The sequence below is a fragment of the Echinops telfairi genome, unplaced genomic scaffold, assembly GCF_000313985.2.
Source record: "Echinops telfairi isolate 266 unplaced genomic scaffold, ASM31398v2 ScPeMD7_7469;HRSCAF=8507_1, whole genome shotgun sequence".
Classification (NCBI taxonomy): domain Eukaryota; kingdom Metazoa; phylum Chordata; class Mammalia; order Afrosoricida; family Tenrecidae; genus Echinops; species Echinops telfairi.
The window spans coordinates 114,061,763-114,086,758 of record NW_022111373.1 but is presented as its reverse complement, the minus strand read 5'-3'; the positions used below and the strand labels follow the sequence as shown (position 1 = coordinate 114,086,758).

Genomic DNA, 24,996 nt, shown 5'->3' with positions numbered 1-24,996 from the left:
TTTTTTTAAATGAGAAAAAAAAAATCAACAAAAGTACTTACTGTACATGAATGAAAATAAAGGGGAGGGACTATTAGCTCTGAGTAATAGTCATACTTATAAGTAATAAATTGAGCATTTCGGGATAATCAAATAAGCCTTGAGTGGTGCTTTGAAAAGTGGGTGAAAGCACCCCTGAGAGGTGTTGGGACAATCCAGTGGGGCTGCAAAAGAAATATCGGAGGTCACGGGGAAAATTACATTAACACAGGAAGTTATGTTGGACATATTACAGAAATGACCTCATTCTAAACAGCAAAACAGATTTAAGAAGAACAAATTCAATGAGTGAAGCATCTGTTTAGATCCTGATTTGACCATATCAATTGATTCAAAGACTTTTTCATGTAATTAGATAAATTTACAAGTTAGATTTTATATGCTGTCAAAGAAACACTGCTAATTTTAGATATATATACTAAACTGCAGGAATGTAATGAAACAAGGTATAGAAACTACTTTAAAATAATTCAGGAAAAAACGGAGAAGATATATTAAACAAATCTGATAAAATCTTGAAGTTGTTAAAAATAAATATATATGGCTACTATTTGTACTTTTTGTTCTACTTTGGTGTATGTTTGGAAGCATTAAATAAACGCTTTTTTTATATTAAATAAAAGGCAAGTGCATATTCACCACCCCCACCCCCAAATGTTAGATCTCACACTTAAAAGGATGTCAAGTAACGATTAATTTCCCATAATTGTAAACATCTAAAGAAGAGTATTTGATTATTGGTCTTTGTAAAATTAAATGCAAAAAGTTTGTGTATGTACCTACATACATTATTTTTTAAAATCATTTTACTGGGGGCTGGTAAAACTGTTATAATAATCCATACATCCATCCATTACGCCAAGCACATTTCTACATTTATTGCCATCATCATTCTCAAAACATTTGCTTTCTACTTGAGCCGTTGCTATCAGCTCCTCATTTTGCCCCTCCCTCCTGAAGCCCCACTCACTAACCCTTGATAATTTATAAATTATTATTTTGTCATGTCTTACACTATCCAACATCTCCCTTCACCCACTTTTCTGTTGTCCGTCCCCCAGGGAGGGGGTTATATGTAGATTCTTGTAATCGGTTCCCCCTTTCTACCCCACCTTCCCTCCACCCTCCTGGTATCACCACTCTCACCACTGGTCCTCAGGGGTTCATCTGTGCTGGAGTCCCTGTGTTTCCAGTTCCTATCTGTATCAGTGTACATGTTCTGGTCTAGCCAGATTTGTAAGGCAGAATTGGGATCATGATAGAGGAGGGGAGAAAGCATTTAAAAACTAGAGGAAAATTGTATGCTTCATCGGTGCTATACTGCACCTGAATGGTTCGTCTCCTCCCAGAGACCCTTCTGTAAGGGGATGTCCAATGGCTTACAGATGGGCTTTGGGTCTCCACTCCACACTCCCCCTCATTCACAAGGAGATGATTTTTTGTTCTTTGATGCCTGATACCTGATCCCATCAACACCTCTGTGATCACACAAGCTGGTGTGCTTCTTCCATGTGGGCTTTGTTGTTTCTCAGCTAGATGGCTGCTTCTTTATTTTCAAGCCTTTAAGACTCCTGACACTATATCTTTTGATAGCCGGGGACCATCAGCTTTCTTCACCACATTTGCTTATGCACCCATTTGTCTTCAGCGATCGTGTCGGGAAGGTGAATATCATGGAATGCCAGGTTAATTGAACAAAGTGTTCTTGCATTGAGGGTGTACTTGAGTGGAGGCCCAATGTCTACCTGCTACCTTAATACTAAACCTTTAAGTATGTGCACATAGATCTATTTCCCCATCATCATATATAAATATATTTACATATGTACATATCTACATACATATTTTAACACTAGGTTTACAGACATTTACATAATTTTCTCTGAACACGTCATACCGACATGTGAACAAGAGCACATTTTCTTTAAAAAGCAACATATAACGACCAACATAATTATACACTATTAACTTATAAATGAAAAAGTGATATTACATATTTATTTAAATTTATAATGTTAACATTATACCACATTAGAGATATTGTGTTCAACACACCCTAAGAGTCACTTGGGTAGTTCAGTATGACAATTTCTGCTGCTTTGTCTTAACATTTGATGTTTAATTTCTAAGAACTTTAATTTTAAATATGTTTATATTTGTTACTGAAGTACTGCTTTCATGAAGAAACTGACTTACTGGGATTAATACCCTATTTATGTTTGCATCAAATTGGCGTGTATCCCTGGAGGTAAGTATACCACACAATAAATTTTCAAGAAAAAAAAAAAGGGCTATATATTTGTCTCATTAAAGGGATAAAAGTCAGCATAAACTATTTCTTTTACTTTTCATTGAAGAAACAGAAATGAATCAAAATGACACATCCCATAAACCTAATGTTACAGGTGGAGAGGTATACATTTTTAATCTGATCTCAAAGGTGAAAGTTAGGTTTTCTGTTAACTTGGCTACCTCACAGTTCTCAGTAGTTTGGCAGTAATGCCCCGTAATGTAAATCTAACGCAACGTAATCAAGTCCACGATGAGATCTAAAATAATACAATTAACTTCGAGAGCTGCCTGCAGTTGTAGAGGGAAGCCCTCTTGATCAGGTGAGACAGCTTCATCTTCCTGCTTCTTGGCTCAGCTCCGGCCGATACATGAGTCAGAAAAGCATCCGGCTTAACAGCTGATGCACACACTTGAATCAGACTTAACTGGTTCTACAACTAAGGCAGTCATTTGTTGATATGAATTCCTCTCTAAACATATACATGTAAGCATCACTGCTTTTGCTTCCTTGGAACCCAGTCTAACACATCTATCATTAAAAAAATGGTGGAATACTATTAATTTGGCCAACATTATAAAATTCTCATTTCTCCCCAATAAAACAGCAAATTCATCATTAATTTTGGAAGAATATTGAATAGGTATTTATTATAAATGTATACTAATACACATATGTATATAGATACATATATATTGGTCATCTGTTACTTCATAACAAGCTATCTTAAAGACTTGTGATAATAAGCATTATCTCACAATTTCTGTGGACTTCTATACATCTTGGTGGAACATCTAGGCTTCTTACAAAGTTACAGTCAAGGTAAGGATGTGATCTCAATTGAAGGAAGCAAGCACACTCAGGTTGACTAGATTTAGTTCCTCATGGGCTGCTAGATTAAGTATTTCAGTTCCATGTTGAATCTTGATTGGTGACCTTCCTTGGTTTTCACCAGGAAGGGTTCTCCAATGGGCAGCTTAGAAAATGGCTCCACAGAGCAGCTTATAACATTCACAGGAGGAAATAAGCAAGAAAGGGTGGCTATATAGAAAGCATAGCCTAATCTCGGATGTGATACCCATCATTTTTGCCATATTCTAGGGTTTACCCACACTCCACGAGAGGAGCTCACATAAAAGCATGAATATTAGGGGGTGGGCATCATCACGAGTCACCTTCGAAGGTTAATTACCTCTTAAAGATGCATGATACCTAAGACTTGATAGTTTTCACAGGAGTCATCTTGTAGTCTGACAAAATAAACTCTGAGACTGTATCATGGTCTAGACCTATGGACAGTTTTCTGGTTTCTACACACGACCGGAGACTAGATCTTTACAGTAGATGACCTCATCTTTTTCCCTCCGAGCAGCTGGGGTCAGCAACCTAACTCATAGCCCACTACGTCATCAATGGAGCTAAAATTATCATTTAGTAAAGAAACTTTTAGCATTGGCATAATGGTTCCCCTCAAGTTACCACATATTTGTGCAACTTTCCTGTAGCACATTAACTTTATCAGAACCTAAGTGCTTCCAAAGTAATTCCCTCCCAAACCCAAGGGTAAGGTTTTTGAAGCTCATGTAAAAGATGATGATTGGGTATACTAGTATAAGTAAAATTTTAAAAGTCATACCTTCTGAAGTTCTCCTACAATGACAGTGAATTGATGTTCACAAAGAAGCTTCCACAAAGCCAGGGCCTGGTATGATTTTCGAACCAATTGCTGGATTCCCTGAAGTGAAACTTTTTCATTCAGTTGGGCCTCTAATGACAAAATAACATTACTGAAATCTTAGAATAAAATTATTTTGAAAACAATTCACTTTAAAAGTAAAAGTCCCCATTTGGCTTCCGTGTCTCTTCCCACTATAGACAAGCATACTCATGAGATGTATTCATGTGTTCATTTCCTTTATTATGTACATGATTGTTTGTATTCCACATAAACAATAAAGACATTGCTTCTTCTAATAACTTAATTTGATTTATGATGGCAACTTGCCTTTTCCACTCAGTTATAGTTCCCCAGGCTATTTAAATATCAATACATATAAATCTAATATTATTATTTTAAAAGTGGAATGTTCCATTATGCAAATATACCACAATTCTATGCATCCGTTTTAACCTTGTATTTCAATGGTGTCCAATGTTTTGCTACTATAAAATGCATTGCATTAAATATCTTTTGTTTAAGTTTTCCTAGAAAACGGAGTCAAATTACTCTCTCAGTTTCTCAAACACCGGATTGCCATCCAGTGGTGGTCATAAACTGAATTTAGCCCATCAACAAACTTTTTCTCCCCCTTAAGTGAAATCAGAATAAAAATAAAGAAATAGCAATGTCAGAGTGCAAATCATGAATCATTATTCTATGAAACTGCTTCAGTTGGGTGAATATGCATTTCTAAATGGGGGTGATAACATAAAAAGACTACTTTTCACTGTGGGAAAGAGCCAGACAAGATGGCTCTAGATGTTTTACCAAGAAGTGAAACTGCAAGCTTTGAGGATGTATGCAATTCACCGCATTTAGTATATACTACCACACTGATTTCTAAGGTGGTAATTTCAGTTTATGCTACCAGGAATTCAACTACTCTCTTTTACAGATTCTCACCAAAGCTTGGTATCAGTAAAGAGCACTATTAGCAGTTTACTAGCGGTATCAATTATTAGAAGTTCTGAAAAAAGGTTCTGAACCAGCAGTTCTGAAAAAAGGTAAACTAAAACTACAAAGTGGTGGGCAGCAGCAGCAAGGAAGTAGCAGGGAACGAAAGCACCCAACGTATCCTAAGAGACAATCCACCAGAATAGTTGGCTCAAACAATGGAAGACCAAAAGAAGAAAAAGGAAAACTTTTTCTGTCCACATTTTTAGTTCTATGGAAAGGAGTATATCGGGAATCCAGGGCAGATGAACCCCTCAGGAGCAGTGGTGAGAGTGGCGATACCGGGAGGATAGAGGGAAGGTGGGATAGTAAGGTGGAACCAATGACAAGGATCTACATATAACCCCCTCCCTGGGGGACAGACAACAGAAAAGTGGGTGAAGGAGAGCATCAGATAGTGTAAGACATGACAAAATAATAATTTATAAATTATCAAGGGTTCCTGAGGGAGGTGGGGTGGGGAGGGAGGGGAAAAATGAGGAGCTGATAGCAAGGGCTCAAGTAGAAAGCAAATGTTCTGAGAATGATGAGGGCAACAAATGTACAAATGTGCTTGACACAAAGGATGGATGGATGGATGGGTTATAAGAGTTGTACCAGGCCCTAATAAAATGATTTTTTAAAAAGAGTGTATATTACCACTTGTAGTCGGGGAAGGTAGAAAATACTATGGGCTGAGATTTAAGGGAATACGTGAAAAACGAGTTACATTATTTTTATCTTATGTGGCTTTCTAAGATCCACACGTCTCATTTTCTCACTGACAATGATAGTGTTTTAATAAAGGAAGTTTGCTACCATATGAGCTAGACCTTAATGAGACACCAACCAATCAACCAGCATCAAGTCAATTCAGACTGATAGCAGCCCTGTAGGACAAGGTAGAACGACCCCTTTGGTTTTCTAAGGTAGTAAATCATTATGGGAGGAGACAGACTCATTTTTCTTCCTCTGAGCAGATGACAGGTTACCAACTGCTGACCCTGAGGTTAGTAGGCTTACATGTTGCCCTTTTAATGAGAGAAGTCCCTTATGTTCTGTTCAACTTCATATATGTAACGTGCATGTAATTGATTGGATCAAATACTTTACCATGGAACTTTCTCTGCAGCTCTTGTTGCATTTGCTGGGTATTTCCATTTTCAGGTCGCATGAATCCTATCAGCCTCTGCTGCACTTTTGCACTTGTGCTGAAACAAAGTTCACGCTGTGTTTGTTTTTTTAACAGCTATATCAACACAAAATTCACATCACACAACTTAACGATTAAAACATAAAATTCAATGTATTTAATAAATTCAAAGGGTTTTACAACTACCATCAAAATTTACCTTTAGAATTTCTTGTCCCTCACCTACCCATTTAGCCGTCAGCTGCCCTTCCTTCCTCCACCACTATCAGAAACAACCAATGATCTACACTTTTGTCTCTATAAATGTCTAATCTAGATAGTTCATTTAAAATAACCAGAATGTTCTAAACATTTTTTCCCCTTTAGACTAGTGAAACAATCACTGAAAAATCAGTAACAAACTACAACATGAAACCTTTAAATCTATTCTGATCTGAGGAAACTCCATGTGGACAGACTAGAAATGCTCCCCAGAGTTTTCAAGACAATCTGTTGGAAGGAGCTTACCAGGCCTATCTTTGGCAGTGTCTTTGGGTGGGTTAGAAACACCAACTTTTCCCTTGCAAGTTACAGAACTTAACCTTTTGAGTCACCAAGGGTACCATCAGTCATTGTGAGTGTAGAGCTAAGTTAATTGAACACTTGCTTTTTGCCAGCACCAGTGAAAATATACAACTCTCATTTTACAGTAAATTTCAGGGCCAAATTCAAGAAGAATTAGCTACTATAAGAACTTACTTATTTCTAAGAGAGAAATTAGCAAATTAGGACAGGTAGCCTAAAGCCTAGGGAATTGTGTGTGGTTTAAAATCAGAAAAGGTATGTGTCAGGGATACAGCCTTTCACTATACTTATTTAATCTATGTGCCGAGAGACGGACTTGCTGATGAAGATCAGGACTATAACATCCAGTGTGGATTATAATTTGATGTAGTGGGCTTAAAATCATAGTCCCAAGGGAGCAACTAGGTCCAATGGAAGAAGAGAGAGTCCACAAATACAATGTCCACATGCACCTTTGGTGTTAGTGACTGGAGTCTGAAAACATTGCAAGTGGCCGTCTAAGATGCAACTCCTGGCCTCTTTCCGCCCGAGCACGGTGAATTGTTCAAAAGCACGTTGAAATACCCCAAGGCCCAAATAAAGGTAACTGGTATATTCTTCTTAAGAGGTGATCTAATAGTACAAATCAACATTTTAAAAAGGAAAGCTACTTAATTGCTAAATCTACTCCTTAGGAATGAATCCAAAAGTTACTGAACAAGCACATAAACATGTATCTTACTCATAATATCAAAAAAATTGATGCCCAATTATCTTTTAACAGGGAGCTATTTCCTATTGTATGATTTGACTTTTAGGAAATATCCAGAATTGGCTAATCCACAAAGACAGAAGTGGGTAAGTGGTTGCTGAGGTCTTGAGGTGGGCGCGGGGCGGGACGCCGGCCGGCTGATGAGAGCTGCCTGCCAGTGGATGCAGGGTTTTCCCTTTGTGCTGATGGACGTGCTCTGGAGCAGGAACGTGGTGGTGGTTGCGTAACCATGTGAAGACACTAAAGTCCTGTGAATTGCATACCTGGAGTGAATTTTACGGAGTAAGAACTTTTTTTTTTTTTTTTTAAAGAACTATATCTAAAATAACCAAAATTGTGAATTGCGCGGGAGGTGGGGGCGGGCGCGACAATGTAAAGAGATAAAGAGAGCAAATAAACTCTTACTTTGGATTTCCTAATGGTCCTCCTGCAAATTGGGAGTTTCTATCTAGAAATTCCTGCAAACCTCTGAGTTCTTGCAGCACTGACTCCAGCAGCTGGGAGGGCACACTACTTTCAATCTGAGAACACAAGAAACATGGTGAGAAGCCAATCAGAGGGCAAACATTGTTTGATCCCACTGACAGGAAATAACCAGAATAGGCCAGATCACAGAGAAAAAGGAGATTAGTGGTTACTAGGGACTGAGGAAGCAATGTTTAATGGGTACTGAGCTTCTGTTTGGCCTGAAAAACAGACCATAGTAATGGGTACACATGATTATTTTTGTGTTTTGTTTATATATTAAATCTAATGTACAATTGAAAGTGGTTAAATAGAAAATTTTTATGTTGTATATATTTTACCACAGTAAGATTTAAAAATTTGAAAGAATTTTCTGAAGTTTAATAACATTACAAATGTTTAGACACAAAGACAGACTAATAAACTAGATTTGAACATACATGCAGATCTGGAAGATATTGCAGGCTCGGTTCCAGGTCTCCACAATCAAGCCAATTTCACAATAAAACGAGTCACATGAATTTGTTTTGTTTCCCAGTGCATATACAAGTCACGTTCACACTACACTAGTCTACGACATGCTTAACAGCACTATGAAAATGGAATCCAGTGAGAATTATGAAAATGAGACATCAAGTGAGCACATGCCACAGAAAAATGGCACCAATACATTAGCTCAACACGGGGTTGACACAAATCTTCAATTTGTAAAAACCACATCATCTATCTTTGAAACTCAGTAAGGCAAAGCACAATAAATTGGAGTGTGCCGATAAACCGTTTTCATTTGGAAGAGCCTAACTTCAGAAATAGTAGTTATTTCTCCATTATATCCATTCACATTGGTGACCAGATTAACAGGCTGATTGCCCGTATCTCCCACCTTGTCTGAAGTAAACTTTAGCTACAGTAAAATATATGCATCTTCCCTGAACAACTCGATTACTTAGTATATTTTTAATCAAACTACCAGTCAGACTAAGTTATAGAACACTTCCAATACCCCAATAAATTCCCCAGTGCCCTTTGCAATCATTAGGCCTCCTACCTCAGAGCTCACCACTGGTATTCTCTCACTATATATTAGGTTTCCTGGTCTTACACGTCATAGAAATGAATACAAACTATATTAGCGGAATACATTCTTATTCTTAGAAATGGGGCAATCAGTTATTCATTTATAGCCATTAAAAGATTATTTGGTAATTTAACAAATTTGAAATAAACTATCTACAATCTATCAGGGGACCACGAGGGATGGGGTGGAGGGGAAAAAAAGGGAGCTGATCCCAAGGACTCAATGGAAAGTAAATGTCTAGAAAAGAACGATGGAATATATGTACAAATACGTCGGATACAATATATGTACAAATATGTCGGATACAATTGATGTATGGTTTATAACAAGTTATGAGAGCCCCCAATTAAATTATTTTTTTAAAGGAAAAAAAATTACATTCACATTACAGATAAAAAGAAACTTACTATGTAAGTTTGTGATGATATAAAACATGATTCTAAGAGATGTGTTTCTTAAAGGCATTTGGAAGGTATGATAATACATGGAAATTAGTACTAGATCCATGTTTTTTTTGCATGTTAAGTCCAAAACATTCAATAGCCCAAACTTTGAGTACTATTAAGCATTAGGGCTAACACTATTTAAGGCCCATAATGATAATTTGAAGGTTGAGAATGATGAGGGCAGCGAATGTATATATGTGCTTGACACAATGGATATATGAATGGATTGTGGTAAGAACTGTACGAGCCCCCAATAAAATAATAATAATAATATTTTGAAGGAGATAAATTAGGGGTCTTCAAAACATTTGTAGGGAAAAAGGAATTAAAAGATTGTGGAAGCCCCCTTACATTCTTTTCGTTTTACGGTACAGTTTAGAAATGTTACAAATTTAACCACAATTAGACAGACAGTTCATAAGTGACCAAGATTTAAACTAGGGCATAGACAGCTTAAGAGGCACTCAGATAAACATGAATATGAAGAATTAATCATTGCTTCTTGCTTATAATACCTGTCAAGAGAAACTTATACACTTATTACATAAAAAATAAATCATATTAAGCATACTCACAGCAGTAATCTCTCTGTTGCCACTTGTGAACACTCGCTCCACAACTAAGCTAGCATCCCAAATGTTTCTGAAACAGAAAATATTGTACTATGCTTTACATGAAAGCAAACAGTAAATTTCTACCAATAAAAGTGTGTTGGTAAGTTTTTAAAACATGGCCATAGTTTCATTGAACATTTCATTAAGTTAGTTGGAAGAATGGAAAAAAGGAAAATTTCCAAACCTAAAATAACTAAATTATTTCAGATAATTAAGCAACAAATGAGGAAAAATCAAAAGGCTCTGCATAATCAATTATAAACAAGGGAATATATAAAGAAAAAATAGTTATAAACAAGCTCTGCAATTTAGCATTTTTAAGCAAATTGTTTAAGTGGAATCTAAGAAAAATACACACTATCTAGAAAAGCTAATTAGATGATATAACAGACTGTACAAAAGGATCCCTATTGCAGCAAGACTTTGATGCCTCCCCCATAAAGAGCAGTTGCTGTGTAGCTGATCCCCACGAGGCAATCTTTTGTAAGGAGATTGGCCTTTCTTCCAAGCTGCTTCTGGGTAGACTCAAATTTCAAACCTTTTGGTCAGCAGCTGAGCACATTAACCGTTGGCACCACTCAGGAACTCCTCACATAGATAAATATAGTCTATTTTCCCACTAGGTTGGTCTTAAAACATCCCTGGGGACCAGTGACTGATGTAGAAATGGATACAAGGGCCTATTACACCAAGAGGCTTTGAACATTTCCAAACTTCCTCAATAACCCCACCACCACCAAGGCCATGGCTAGCCTGCTACATGTGAAGAGTGCACTTGCCCTAGCTTAGACCACACTCCACCAGCCTATCCTACACAGGAGGGTAAGTCCAACTAAACCGGCAGTGCTCCTTCCTCATACCTGACTGCACACTTGAGGGGCCCGGTCAACCCAAAAGCACTATCCAACTGACTTGTGGATCCATGTCCCTGAATTAGGGGTACGTGCAATGTTTTGCATTAATACAGTATGTATGCTGACATTATTTCAAAACCATCTATGAGGAACATAACAGCTATACATGGTTAGATGAGAAAAAAGTTGAATGATAGAAAACAACCAACCATATCATTAAACAAATGAACTAATATGAAAATTAGGAAAAAAGAAATTATGTCCAACATTTAATTTTAAAATGTTCAACTGCTCAAACTAGGACAAGGTGCGCCACAAGGAAATTTCCCCAGGAAAAAACTTACCCCATAATTCGAGAGAAGTAAATGCAAATGCCATTGTGTTTCCCAGAGTACACAGTCTCTGGCCCAGCCATGCAGCTCAGACTTGTGGCCTGTGTGGCTGGGTTTCCCACAGCACACATTGGTGTAGACATGGAGGGTGGCTGCAAACCTTATGCACACATTAAAAAGAAGAAAAAAAAACCTTCTAAAAACACAGCCTTAAAGATGCAGAATTCTCAATAACCCAGAAATGTGTTTTATATCAACCCATCGATAAGAAAATTTATAAGAATATAGATATAACAGATAATTCAGCTTTCCTTAATAAGCACAGATTTAGACTTGGAAAGGGTGCATCTAGATACCCTTTGCAAGTGCCTGCAATGCAGGAGAAAAAGAAAAGAAAACTTACAATTGCTACTTTCGCAACACAGGAAGTAAAAAGGAACAAGAATAATTTCAGAGTCCAATTAAATTCCAGCACTCAAATAAGGGGGGTTTGCAAACAACCAGTAAAGGTGTTTTTGACCAAATGCCAATACTTGCTTTGATATCACATCTGTTAAATATTTTGAAAGGAACAAGGCAGGTTAATCTGTTTCACAATAAGCGTTAGCAGAAGTCACTCACAATATTAGTTTGCCAAGTGGAAAAGCAATCTAAAAGCAGAACACAGACGTACCTTGAGATGGTGTTCCCAGAAAGGTTGGGTTTGGATATGGACTACCACTAGGTAAGGGAGAACCTATAATGAAAAAAATGTGAAGACTGATACAATAACCTTCTAGTTCTATGAATCAGATCAAACTTAACCTAGATGCTACTTATCAGCATAAGGATGGGAGTGGCACAACCCATCATACCTTCAAGAGAATATTTAAGGAGACAGCTCAATTTACCAGGAAACCCCAAATAATCCCCACATTGGAAAACTATGTCATTCAATCATTCACTTCATTCCTAAATAATAATTGCAGAAAATACTATTGACTGTGTCTTATTTTGGTCTCTAGAAAGCCCTTAGGATTCTGTATCAATAATAAAGAATCAATATTACTATATACTTTTAAGTGTTAGACATCATTAAAATATGCTATAACGTTGGTAAATTCCAACGGTTTCAATGTCTCATACTCACTGCCATACACAGGAGACCCCAGGATGGGCCCAACATTGCTTGGAGGGGGAATAGCAGTCGGCAGTCTCATCTGTGCTTCACCGCCATACCTATTATGATGACAGCAGAGGCTGAGCTGACTGAGCAAAACTACCCACCTGAAAAACGGAACTGTTCCTAAGCCTGCTGAGCTTCTGATCTACATTAGTCATCTCAATATATTATATGTTGACAGAGAAATAGGAGTTGCGAAAAGCTCATGGAAAAATCTCATTCTTTTTCAATTATGTTTTTCCACAAACTTTTAAAACTCCTGGCATGTACTTAATATATAATAGAAACATGTTCAATAAAATTTGACTTCACACTGCTACCAGGAGGAATTACAATGGACTCTAGCAGTTCTTTTAAAGGTACACAGTATTTTCTTACTGATTAGTGGAACTATAATTTCCCCAGGATAGTAAACAAAAAATTTTAATCACATTTCAAATGCTTATTCTTAATTAAGTATATTTTCAATAAAAATATCTTTGAAACAACTCACACCTTCTAGTTGATTCTGATTCACATCGACCATATAGGACAGAATAGAACGGCCCCTGTGTGTTTCTGAGACTGTAACTCTTGACAGGAAGCCTTGTCTTTCTCCTCTTTCTCCCTGAGAGCAGTTGATGGTTTCAAACTACTGACCCTGCAGATAGCAGCCCAACAAGTAACCCACTCCACCCCTTAATGTGATTCAGAACTCTTTGTTACCAAGCAATGATCCACAAAATGCAGAAATGATACCGTGTTTGAAAAAAGCAGAAATGAGTAGACAGAAGGTAGCGAATCTAGAGAAAAGTGTAAAAAGGTAGCTGGAGAGAAAGAAGCTGAAGAAGAGACTCCAGAGAAAGGGTATTAATACCAGTTTACATGAATGTGGACTTCTCCAGCAACATTGTAATGTTCTGGATTTTACATCTGGCAAACAAATGTTAATAATTTGCCTATCCAGTCACTCAACTATTTTATAGGTCTTGAAAAAGGGCTCTAATTACCATATACCAAACATAAACATAAAACATACTACCATTCCGCTGTATATCACGCATGGCAACATAATCATGTGATCACTAATGCCCCCATTTTTTAAGGGGGAAAACTGACACATACCTGAAGAAAGCTCGAGTAGCCCAGGCAGATACTTCTCGATCACAAGCAGAAGTGGAGCAAGCAAGGATGAGGCAAGTCGCACAAGCCTGGTCTTCCTGTGGGAACAAAGGACAAACTCCCCTTAAACATTAACACTTAATCAGCTGGAATAAAAAAGATGTGAACACCGCTAGTTATAAAGTTCGTTTTACAATCCACTGCTGTCAGTTGAACCCAACCTATAGTGACCCTATACGGGATAGAGTATAAGTGCAACTTTGAGTTCTAAGACAGTAAGTCTTTACTGGAGCAAACAGCTTCATCTTTCTCCCAGAGTAGCTGGTGAGTATAAACGGCCCACCCTGCTGATAGCAGATATTAAAGGATGTGCTCTAGTTTTATAAACCAAAATTCAAATTTAGTTTCCTTCCATAGAAGCCCTGGTGGCATAGTGGGCTATGCAGTGGGCTGTTGAAGGAAAAGTCAGCAGTTTGACTCCACCAGCCACTCTGCATGAGAAAGACGAGGCTTTCTCCATAAAGGTACTCTCTCCTTAGGGAGAAGTAACCTCACATCAGGAAGGGGAACTAGACAATGACCAGAGAACCTGGGGGACCAGATTTAATGTTTCTCAGTACACCCTACAAATATGCTTCTACCCAACCCTTGGTGAACCATGCCGTGGACTAAACCGTGCAGGCAATGTGGCATAAAGCAGAGTCTACACCAGGATTAACATAGAGGTCCATTTGAATGAACTACGGCCTGCCCTGAAGTTGCTTACACCCTTGGACTGAGGACTGAGGTATTCAGATGGGAAAGGAAGCAGAGAGTGGCCGCCCAAGGATTGTAGATGTGGTGGTCACTGGACTCGTGGTGACATGATGGGTTTTGGTCTGTTGGTTAGAGAATTGCACATAGAAGAACTGACCCAGGCACCAAGCTCAAAAGAACGGGAGATAAACGGTGCAGGACAACAACTCATAGGCTGTGGTGCAAGGTGGATCTGTACTCACATAGCTCCTCGTACTGAGTGTCCATACAGAGTGCTGTGCCACTGGGAAAACTGATGCCAAGTGCAACTGCCTTATATCCCAAGGGGATAATTCACAATATTGTACCTTTTGTTTCTATAGGTTTTTATTTTCCTGCCTTTATCTTGTTTGGGGGGTGGTGGTGGTGTTTCTCTCTCTGATTGTTTATTTGCTGGGTGGTTTGTTGCTGGTGCTAATGTAGTTGGTCCTATGGGGATTCAATTTTGTCATAAGACTACCTCCAAAGTAAACCTCAGTCATGCATATTCCATGGACAAGCAGATGGTTTCTGGACTCCTACATAAGTCTAGCCCCAACCAAAGAAGAGTTAGTTCTGATAACATGGCCCTGTTCAATACCTGCCTTCATGAAATGATCACTGAAGATAAGGGTGCTACAGCAAAGTACTGTGAAGAGAACAGATGGTGCCCAGCAATCAATCGGAACAGTGTATGGGGTCTTTAAAGCTAGCACCCAAACAAGCAGCCATAAAAGCAGGGAGCCAACTAAGTCCACATGGAAGAAGCATACCAGCTTGTGTGATCCAAAGATGCCAATAACAAAATTCAAATATGACAAAGGGAAAAGTATCAGAGCTAAAACTGTGAACACCCAATTTGTGGAAGGCTCTGGAGGACAAGAGGACCCCAAAACCCATCTACAGAGTATCTAATAGGATTAAGCCTCTGACAGGTCCTCTCTAGCCAAGGCAAAGGTGTGGAACTGCCTTACTATCAAACATAGATGACTGTAATCCCGATTATGCTGGATGAAACGTGATACTTGGCCAGTTGACCTCCCTCTAGACCCAATCTGAATTTATTCTAGGTGCAAGGATCTCTTGGTTGTCTCCGTGACCAAAATTCCTTCCCTGGCTTTTAAAATATTGATGGAGTTTCTTTTCTTTCTTGCAAATTGCTGGCATTTTTAATCCTTATATTACTATTGTTTTTATCCCTACCACCTCATATCGTTTGTTCTTTATTGTTTTTTTGTTCAGTTTATCAGTTGGTGAAGGACAGAAGGAGTGGATGTATAGAGCTAATAAGAGATACAAGGATTTGTAGGGGGTGTGGGGATGGTAGGAGGGAAATGGGGAGGGTGAGGAAATTTGGGGAATAAACAATGAAGGAGGGAGGGAGCACTATCACTGAATATGATTGCATGCTCATTTTAAAGGAGAGAAAAAAAGAAACTGTTCTGAAATTGATTGTGGTAATAACAGTACAATTGAATTATATGTTGTGAATCATAATGGAAAAAAATTTAAAAAAACAGAAACGGACAGGGGCAGATCTACCCGGTCCTATAGGGTCACTCTGGGTCAGAATTGACTCTAGGGCAGTGAATGAATTTCCTTCCATTGTTCCTACATTCTAGAAAATAACTGTAATGACAGGCAACATTTAATGAGCACATATATATACACATAAATTAATCCGCATACCACAAGCTATTAATATTTAATGCATATTTTGAATATGAGAAACCCAAAGCCAAGAGAATTCAAGGTAACTAGCGACCTGGTGGTGGAGCTGGAATTTTTAACACAGTATTTTTTTTCCGAAAGTCTGTATACTTATTTCAGTTTGACAATCTTGGTTTTAAATTAGCATTTCCAATGTATCAATATTGTCTTAAGTTCATCCCTTAGTTCATTAAGGGGAAAAAAAAGATTTGTCCACAAATAAAGGTGCTCTGCTGGCACACTATGGTTAAGTGCTCAGCTGCTAACAGATAAGCCAGGGCTTCAAACCGTACCCCTCCCCGCCATAAAAGAAAGATGTGGCAGCATGCTTCTGTACAGATTTACAGCTTTGGCCCTATTCTACACTGTCCTATAAGGTTGCTATAAGGTAGACCTGGCTTGATATCAGGTTGAGGTTCATCAATATCTTGTGCTTTGCATAAAAATGCATTTAACATATAATGGGAACACTGGACTCAACTTATACTTTAATGATAAGGACTTATCAAAAACAGAGAATAATCTGAGTTTACTATAAACCTTATAATAATGTAGATAGGCATAAATCTCGCTCCTAGATAACAGCACACATAGCAATACAGATGAAAAGAGCAAGACTGGTCAGAATACCTGTTTGTAATATTTTGGCACAAACTTACTTAAAATTTATCATTCCTATCCTTTGTTAAACATCCCATTTAAAAAATATATAAATAATTACCTGATACAATTTAAAGAATCTTTCGATCTCTTCTCCATCTCCACCCACATTACTCACAAGAAGATGCCTCAGTTGATCTACAGGTCTAAGTTTATGGAACATAAGACTCCCCTGAAAGAATTTTAAAACAACACAAATAATAGAGTTACCAAACTTAACTGGTAATAACAGACTACAGTACTTTAATAGAATCAGAGAAACAAAAAGAACTTACAGAATACAAAGTTAACAGGACAAAAAGACCAACTACATTCCAACTCTTAGCCTACAGTAGACTTATACATCACCAGAAAAAAATTAGTAAGATAACACTGCAATCCCCCCTCCTACCAAAAAAAAAAAAGGGAAAAGTGGCTGGCTTTATCACACAAAGCACACGCCATAAAACTTCATACTATGCATGGAAATAACACAATAAATAGGTCAGTATATAAAAAAGAATTAAATCTGATATCGATTTAAATCCTGGAATTCTGTTTATGATAAAAGACATCTCTCAAACCAGAATAGGTTACTTATTAATCATGTTGGCACAATGTATAGAAATTTAGAAAAAGTGAAACTGAATCCATAATCATACCATACATCAAGATAAATTCCTGCGATTTATAGGGCAATATAAAACCCAAAAATTCTACTAGAAACTATAGGTAAATTTTTATAAACCCCAGAATATGTATATTATAAATTATGACATAAATCCCAAGGGACAAGTGATAATTGATTATTTATAAAATTCTTTGCTTAGAAAAAAAATCTCAATAAACAAAGTCAAATGCCAAACCAAGAAAAAGTATTTGTGGCTAAAATCACAAAAGGGTTAATTCCCCTTTTTTATACAAAGAGCTTGTATCAATCTAAACAAAAAAGACAAGTAACATGGGAAAATAGGACTAGCTAGTTCAAAGAAAACAGATATTTCAAAAAACAAACAAAAAACCCCAGATGTTTTAAAAAATAGTCCATCTCACTCTTCATAAGCTAACACAAGCATGCTGTGCCGGGAGAGCGTGTGAGGAAATAAGACACACTTTCCACACAGGAATGCAAAATTGATCAACATCATAAATATTACCTTTGACCCACCCGAGGCAGTTCATCAGTTTTATGGACACATATGCAAAATAATATATGCACAGACTTGAACCATTATTTTTCTATTTAAATATGGCACATTCATGAACCCCACCCCTCTAAAAAAAAGGGCCTTTAAAAAGTAAAAAAGAAGGGAAGTACTTCACATGTTGATGTTTAAGCATTCCAAAGTAAATTGCTGCGGTATAAGAAGCAAAGTTTAAAGTAGTAGTCACACAATAAAAGAATCCTTTAAAAAAAGTTAAGACCATTTAGTAGTGCCCACAAAATGCTACTAGTTATACAAAAACATATTTGCATTGTATATACTGCAATCCAAAACAGAGCTTTGGAAGGATACCTCCCCTGCAGGTAGAACCCACATTGAACCTTGTACAAATGTGCTTAACACAATGGATGAATGTATGGATTGTGATAAGCGCTGTAAGAGCCTTCAATAAAAGTACTTAAAAAAAACAAACAGGTGTAGCAGTAATGCTAATAATTGCTAAATTTAGGTATTAGGTATACGGATGTTTTAGAAGACAAATGATTTTAAAATCAAATCTCCTTGCTTGGAGAATTTCACTGTTTACACCCCTAGATTTATCCTCCTGCACTAGCATGGGAACTCCAATTATTTAATTTCATTGCTTTTAGCAATAAAGTTAATCTCACAGTATTTCTGTGTTCTTGAACATAAAAGGTAGAAATGGTGGGAAACGTGTAACACGTTTAAAGAGCAAGTTCTGTCTGAAACATTTTGGTATTTACATGGTACTTCCAAGAATAGAGTAAGAGGAACATCAATAAAACTTAAATAGCCGATTCTATTACATGACGACCGCAGAGCACTTGATGAAATCATTACCAATCACCTCTCCTGTTTTTGTCCCAATCTTAACAACACACGCACACCTGTGCAGAGAGCAGAACAAACTTCTTTGGAGGCAACATGTGCTGCTGGACAACAACTGGTGAGTCCGTTATTGGAATCTGATCCTTGTTTAATGGTGTAATTATCTTGTCAACTTTCAATTCATCGATTGCAGACAGAGCCCAGGAATGACCATCAACTCGGGTTGTCATCTACATTAAAGAAGAAAAACAAAAGAACAAACAAGCTTTTAATACATTTTATTTAAGTACGTGCAGTGAAGACATTCCCAGGGGTGGGGGCTGGGAGGGCAAATACAGACCTAATCACTTAATACCTAACCAGTTCCTTTAGGGAACTTTTATACTTATAAATCATATTTTACTATCAGAAGACAAAAACAAGTTTCTCAAAATAAACTGAATACACTACTTCCACAAACTCCAAACTCCCTGCCATTGAGCTGATTGCGACTGACGATGGCCCCCTTAGGACAGCTTGGAACTGCCTTGTGGGTTTCGGAAGCTGTGACTCTGTTGGGGAACAGAGAACCTGATCTTCTTCCAGCACTGTTTCCTAGGATCCCAAGTCTTTCTATAACCAAAGACTGGCTACTTCTTGCCATCTTTCCAGGAGAGGTTAATTTATACAAGTAGGTTTATTATTAATATTTTCTTTTCTGAGGTTATAATTTTTCTAAACTAGGAGATTTGATTTTAAAAGTATTTGTCTTCTAAAACATCTGTATACCCAATACCTAAACTCAGCAATTACTAGCATTATACTACATCTGTTCTATCTTTTTTTTAAATTAAGTACTTTTATTGGAGGCTCTTACAGCTTATCACACTCCATTTGGCAAGCACATTTGTACATATCTTACATCATCATTTTCAAAGCATTTTCTACTTGAGCCTTTGATATCAGCTCATTTCTTCCCTCCCTTCCCCACCGTCCCTTTCTAATGAACCCGTGATAAATTATAGATTACGTATTATTTTCATATCTTACATCCTCTATCTCCCTTCACCCACTTTTCTGTTGTTCACCTCCCTTATCCTCCTGGTGTCTCTACTCTCATTATTGGTCCTGAGGGGCTTATTTGTCCTGGATTCCCTGTGTTGCAGGCTCTTATCTTTAGCAGTGTACATGTTCTAGTCTAGTCAGATTTGTAAGGCAGAATTGAGGCCATGATAGCAATGAATGCATGAAGCACAGTGCCGCATAGAAGAACTGGAGGAAATTATGTTAAGTGAAGTAAGCCAAGCACAAAAGGACAAGTACAACATGAGTCCACAGAAGTAAGCTTAAAGAATGGGACATAGGGGCAAGCTAGTATGTACATGCATTCCTGAGGCGTGGCCCAGGAACTATGGCAGGGGCCAAATCCAATCCAGGGATACATATGGCAACCAACTAAGTAAGAGGGGAAAAGAGAGGAAAAAAAAAAAAAGGACATGGGTCAGCAGGGAGCAGGGCACTAACCCATCCAAGGGGAGAGTATTGTTTATATCTCCACAGGAGAGGGAGAGACCAGGCTATAACCTGATGCGCCGAGACAGGAATACAACATACCGGCATGTAGCAGGGAACCAAGAGAGATCTGAAGGGCCAGCCCCAATCACAACTATTCGGAACCGCCCCCCCAGCTCCACCCCCCAACCCCGATTAGAGCACACAGGAGAAATAAAGAAGGGACAGTGAGTAGAACACATCCTGGCCCACCAAGCCCTGAGGACGATATTCCTGCTCAGAGCAGACAAGGCACAGAGAGGACAATAAGGCCGGCTCCACCATGAGACGTGACATCACTCACCTGCTTTATCTTTACATACAACAAAGTTAGATTACAGACATCACGATGCATCACACCTAAATAAAATGCTCACCCATTGTATTTGTTTTTATAAAAAGTCCTCATTTGTTTGAGATACAGCTTAAACACGAAACAAATAAAATGGCATGTTGAGTTATTGCTTCTAGGATATAACTATGTACGTGTATTTGTATGCATATGCACATTTAGAGAAGACAGATGGAAAAAGATGGGGAAAGATCTGTACTTCCCAAATGTGGGATTCAATTTACTATTTCCTTTTGTAAGTCTGAAAATATTTGTAACTAAAAACAAAACAAAACAAAACACGAAAACTTTTAAAATTTAAACAAAACTATTATATATGCATATGTACCCACACGTGCACATACACTTTTTCAGATACATTATAGAAAACACACGGTACCAAAAATTTTCTAAAAATGTTTTAGTGTTACCACCATGTTTTCTAGCCTCACAATGGGGAGAAAAAATTTAAAATAGAATTCTCTTCAATATGATTTGTAATTACATAAGAGTATTAGAAGCAAGCGATAAATAAGATTACACGGCTCTTTACTATTACTCTTCATTTAAAAGTATACCCAAAAAATTCCCCTACAATTCACAAGACACCTACTTGTGTTTCCATCAGTGGTCTTTGGAAAGGGAATATATCATGGTTGATGCACCACAAAAGATCGTTATCTTCATTTTCCGAGGCTGTCATCAAAAGAACGCCTAAAAGTTTAACACACAAAATCTTGTAAATGACATAAAACAATATGCAGCCTCAATAGTCTACATAATATAAACTTTAATACATACCGACTCAATAGCAACTAAAAACAAAATGCAGCTAATTATCATAGGCAATCAAGTGTGTATGAGTAAACAAACAAAAAGTTCAATTTTCCAGTCTTTATGCTGTACTTTACTGGATAAGTATTTCATATTTAAACATTTCTTAAGTTAGGATAGACTGTGCAATCAAGAGGCTTTATAAATTAATTGATTTTTTTAAAAACCCACATAAAATAATGTGACTTACAATTAATGGTGTCTAACATTCACTGATGCCATTTATGGACTAGTTAATTCAAACGTACAAATAAAAATGGTGAAGGTGCTCAAGGAATAGCAGCAATAAATCTGTTACAAAAGCAAGTATCTCAGCTAACACAGGTTTGATTACAGTGAAGCTGTAATAGGTTTTTCTGTGTTGAAGTTCAGTTCCTTTCTATCTCTTGCCCAGTCCTTTACATTACCTTTGTTAAAACCAATCTTGAACATATTACATGGGTTTTGTTGAAGGGAACATAGTTAATTCCTAAGACCTCTAACCAAGCAATTCAAAGTAGTTTACACAGAGCAGGGAGAATAATTTTGCTAAAATTTAGCATGAATGTGTGAGTTCAGTTTGACTGAATTGAGCAAATTAAAGCCACAGATACTTCTTCCTTAATACATTTCTAGCTTTAAAACATATTTCCCTTTACAAAAGCACAACAAAAATACTTCGGGGTAAATTTTACAAAAGAAATGTTAAGACCTACATGTTGAAAACTAGAAAATATAATAATTGAAGAAAATCAGAGTAGGCTTCAATGGATGGAAAGAACACCGTGCGTTCATGAATTCAAACACCTAATGTTAAGATAGCAATAATACTCTCCATATTAATCTACAGGTTCAACTATCAAAATCCCAGCTGGGTTTTGGACAAAAACTTACAAACTTAACCTAAATTCATATGGAAATGCAAGTACAGTTAAATATAATCTTGGAGGAAATGAAGAGCAGAGTTGGAAAAATCTCACTTTATTTTAAATCTTACTACCAAGTTATAGCCATTAAGACTGCATAGTACTGACATATTGGTACATAGGTCAATGAACAGAACTGATAGCCCAGGAAAAACCCATATACTTAAGGATAATTCATTTAAGACAGGGAACCAAATCAATTCATGGGCAAGAGTAGTCATTCCAATAGACAGTACTACAACTTGATGCAAAGAGTGAAGTCAGATCTTACCTAATAGTGCATACAAAAATTAACTAGTTAAATATAAAAACCCCAAACAAAAACTTTAAAATACACAAAAATTGTAGAGATAAAGAGGAATAAATGTTCATGACATTAGATTAAGCCAGTGTTTCCCAAAGTGGGTGCTGTACATCCTGAGGGGCTCTGGAGCCATCCAGGGAGACTGCAAAAGCAGATGCCTACGCTTTATCCGGGGTTATGAGCTCATGTGAAAAATGTTTAAATTGCCAAGTGGGTGTTAAGTGGAGTCCCCCTTGCCTACAGAATAAAGTCAGCTTGCTGACAAAATCAATCAATCAAACAGTGCACCAAAAGGCAATCAAGAGAATAAAACAACCCAGAGACGGTGACAAAAACATGTGCAAAGCATGTATCTGGTAAGCACCTTGTGTCTGGAATATACAAAGAATTCTTACAGTAGCTGAATAATAAAAAGACAAATGACCATATTAAAAACTGGGTAAAGAATCTGACTAGCCATTTCTCCAGAGAAATGACCAATTAACTCATGAAACAATGAGCAGCATCACTAGTCATCAAAGAAATGCAAATCAAAACCATAATGAATTACTTTACACCGGTACGGTAGAACTATCAAAAGGCAGATAGCAATCACTGGCCAGGATGTGAAGACACCAGAAACCTGAAACACTGCTGGCAAGATAAACAGTGGCACACCCACTGTGAAAGCCAGTGTGGTGGTAACACACAAGGTTAAAGAGAATTTCCGTTGTCCAAACAATTGTACTCACTGCTAAGTATTTACCCAGAGAAATGAAAGCATATCATAGCAGCACTTGTAAACACACTTCATAGCTTCATTATTCATAATTGCCAAATGTAAGAATGATCCAAGCATTTATTAACTGATGAATGAATAATAAACCAAATATTTATGAGGAGTTAACCATGAAAAGGAATAAAGTACAGGGATATACTGTGAAAGAAATCAGACACAAGAGACTTTGTAGGTAAACAGAGCAAGGCTTACAAGGAGTGACTGGCAGGAGAGTTTCGGCGTGGGGGGGGTGTTTAAAAATAATAAAAAAAGAGACTAGCAATCATGACAATGTTGCTTCATCAGGCATGGTATCAGATGAGCTCAAAATCAATTAATAGCAGATGTAACACTGACTTTAACAAGTGAGTTCATACACAAGACTGATACAATGATGAAATTAAAAATTCTAATAGCATTTAAGTATTTAAGCACTACTAAAACTACTAAAATTGTTATGACTTAATGTCTTATGATTTTATCAACTCTTAGAAACCAATATGAAATCTGACAGTTCTTCAGAACATACCTTTACTATAAAGAGCTTTATGTACTTTTGAAGGCTTTTCCACAGTTGAAGAGGCTGAAAATCCAGGAGGTAAACGCACATGAACCAGTGTCAGGGTATTTGGCCGTGCTAATGGCTGTCTGAATGGACAAGTACTGAAGTATAATCTTACACCTGATGATGGGGAGAAATATGCATCAGTCACAGAAGATAAAGGACCTGTGTTATTGAAGAAATGCAATAAAGGAACATAGAAGTCTGTTATAGCCATATATTGTGCTCCTGACTGGTTTCGAACCTCCAAAGAGAAAACTAGCTGAAAGGGACTTCCAGTAAAATGCCACTCTGAATTTGATGGTGGATCAGCACATTTTAGAAAAACTTGAAAGTACAAACCAAGGGTGCCTAGGTTCCAATGTAGTAGTGTGACACATTAGCCACTTCATCTTTCAGACTTGGTTTTAGTCTAAAATATTGGAGAGAGAGCCAGAGGAATCTCTCAATTTTCAAAATCCTTAAAATTTCAAGAATTCTTAATATGGATTAATAATTGATTCAAAAATCTTAATATGGATTTCTACTCAGAGACTAAAAAACAGAGAATTATCAAAAGTTTTAACAGTGATGTCAGATAGGTAAATACAACAACATACCTGCATGTGTGATGGCCAATAACTGACAGTCGAGTGATTCAGAATTTTCAATCACTGCTATTTGAACAATTGGCTTAAAAACAGAACGATCTATGGTCCTAAAAGAAGGCAGAAAGTATTTTTCAAATGTCTACTAAGTGTTTTGTTTGTTTATTTAAATCATTTTATTGGGGGCTCATACAACTCTTATCACAATACATACATACATACATACATACATACATTGAGTCAAGCACATTTGTACATTTGTTACCATCATCATTCTCAAAACATTTGCTTTCTACTTGAGTCCTTGGTATCAGCTCAGTTATTCCCCTCCCTCCCCGGCCCCCTCACTCATGGATTCCATTTCCAGTTCTTATCTGTACCTGTGTACATCCTCTGGTCTTGTCGGATTTGTAAGGTAGAATTGGGATCATCATAGTTGGGGGCAGGTAGGGGGGAGAACATTAAAGATCTAGAGGAAAGTTGTTTGTTTCATCTTGCTACACTGCACCCTGACTGGCTCTTCTCCTCCCCATGACCCTTCTGTAA

General features: G+C 37.3%; 1 protein-coding gene across 2 annotated transcripts in view; it reads right to left on the bottom strand.

The window, feature by feature from the left end:
• Positions 1 to 24,996, bottom strand: part of NUP155 (nucleoporin 155) — a 58,727-nt gene that overhangs the window by 17,041 nt on the left and 16,690 nt on the right. For both annotated transcript variants that reach the window (XM_004698074.2, XM_045285117.1), the window contains exons 10-22: positions 24,463 to 24,560; positions 23,831 to 23,983; positions 21,115 to 21,215; positions 18,700 to 18,870; positions 16,708 to 16,818; positions 13,506 to 13,600; positions 12,369 to 12,457; positions 11,913 to 11,975; positions 11,252 to 11,399; positions 10,015 to 10,081; positions 7,856 to 7,971; positions 6,096 to 6,193; positions 3,966 to 4,096 (exon numbers count right to left, since the gene is read on the bottom strand). In XM_004698074.2, the coding sequence (XP_004698131.1) occupies positions 3,966 to 4,096; positions 6,096 to 6,193; positions 7,856 to 7,971; positions 10,015 to 10,081; positions 11,252 to 11,399; positions 11,913 to 11,975; positions 12,369 to 12,457; positions 13,506 to 13,600; positions 16,708 to 16,818; positions 18,700 to 18,870; positions 21,115 to 21,215; positions 23,831 to 23,983; positions 24,463 to 24,560 (1,441 nt within the window). The remainder of the gene's footprint in view (positions 1 to 3,965; positions 4,097 to 6,095; positions 6,194 to 7,855; positions 7,972 to 10,014; positions 10,082 to 11,251; positions 11,400 to 11,912; positions 11,976 to 12,368; positions 12,458 to 13,505; positions 13,601 to 16,707; positions 16,819 to 18,699; positions 18,871 to 21,114; positions 21,216 to 23,830; positions 23,984 to 24,462; positions 24,561 to 24,996) is intronic.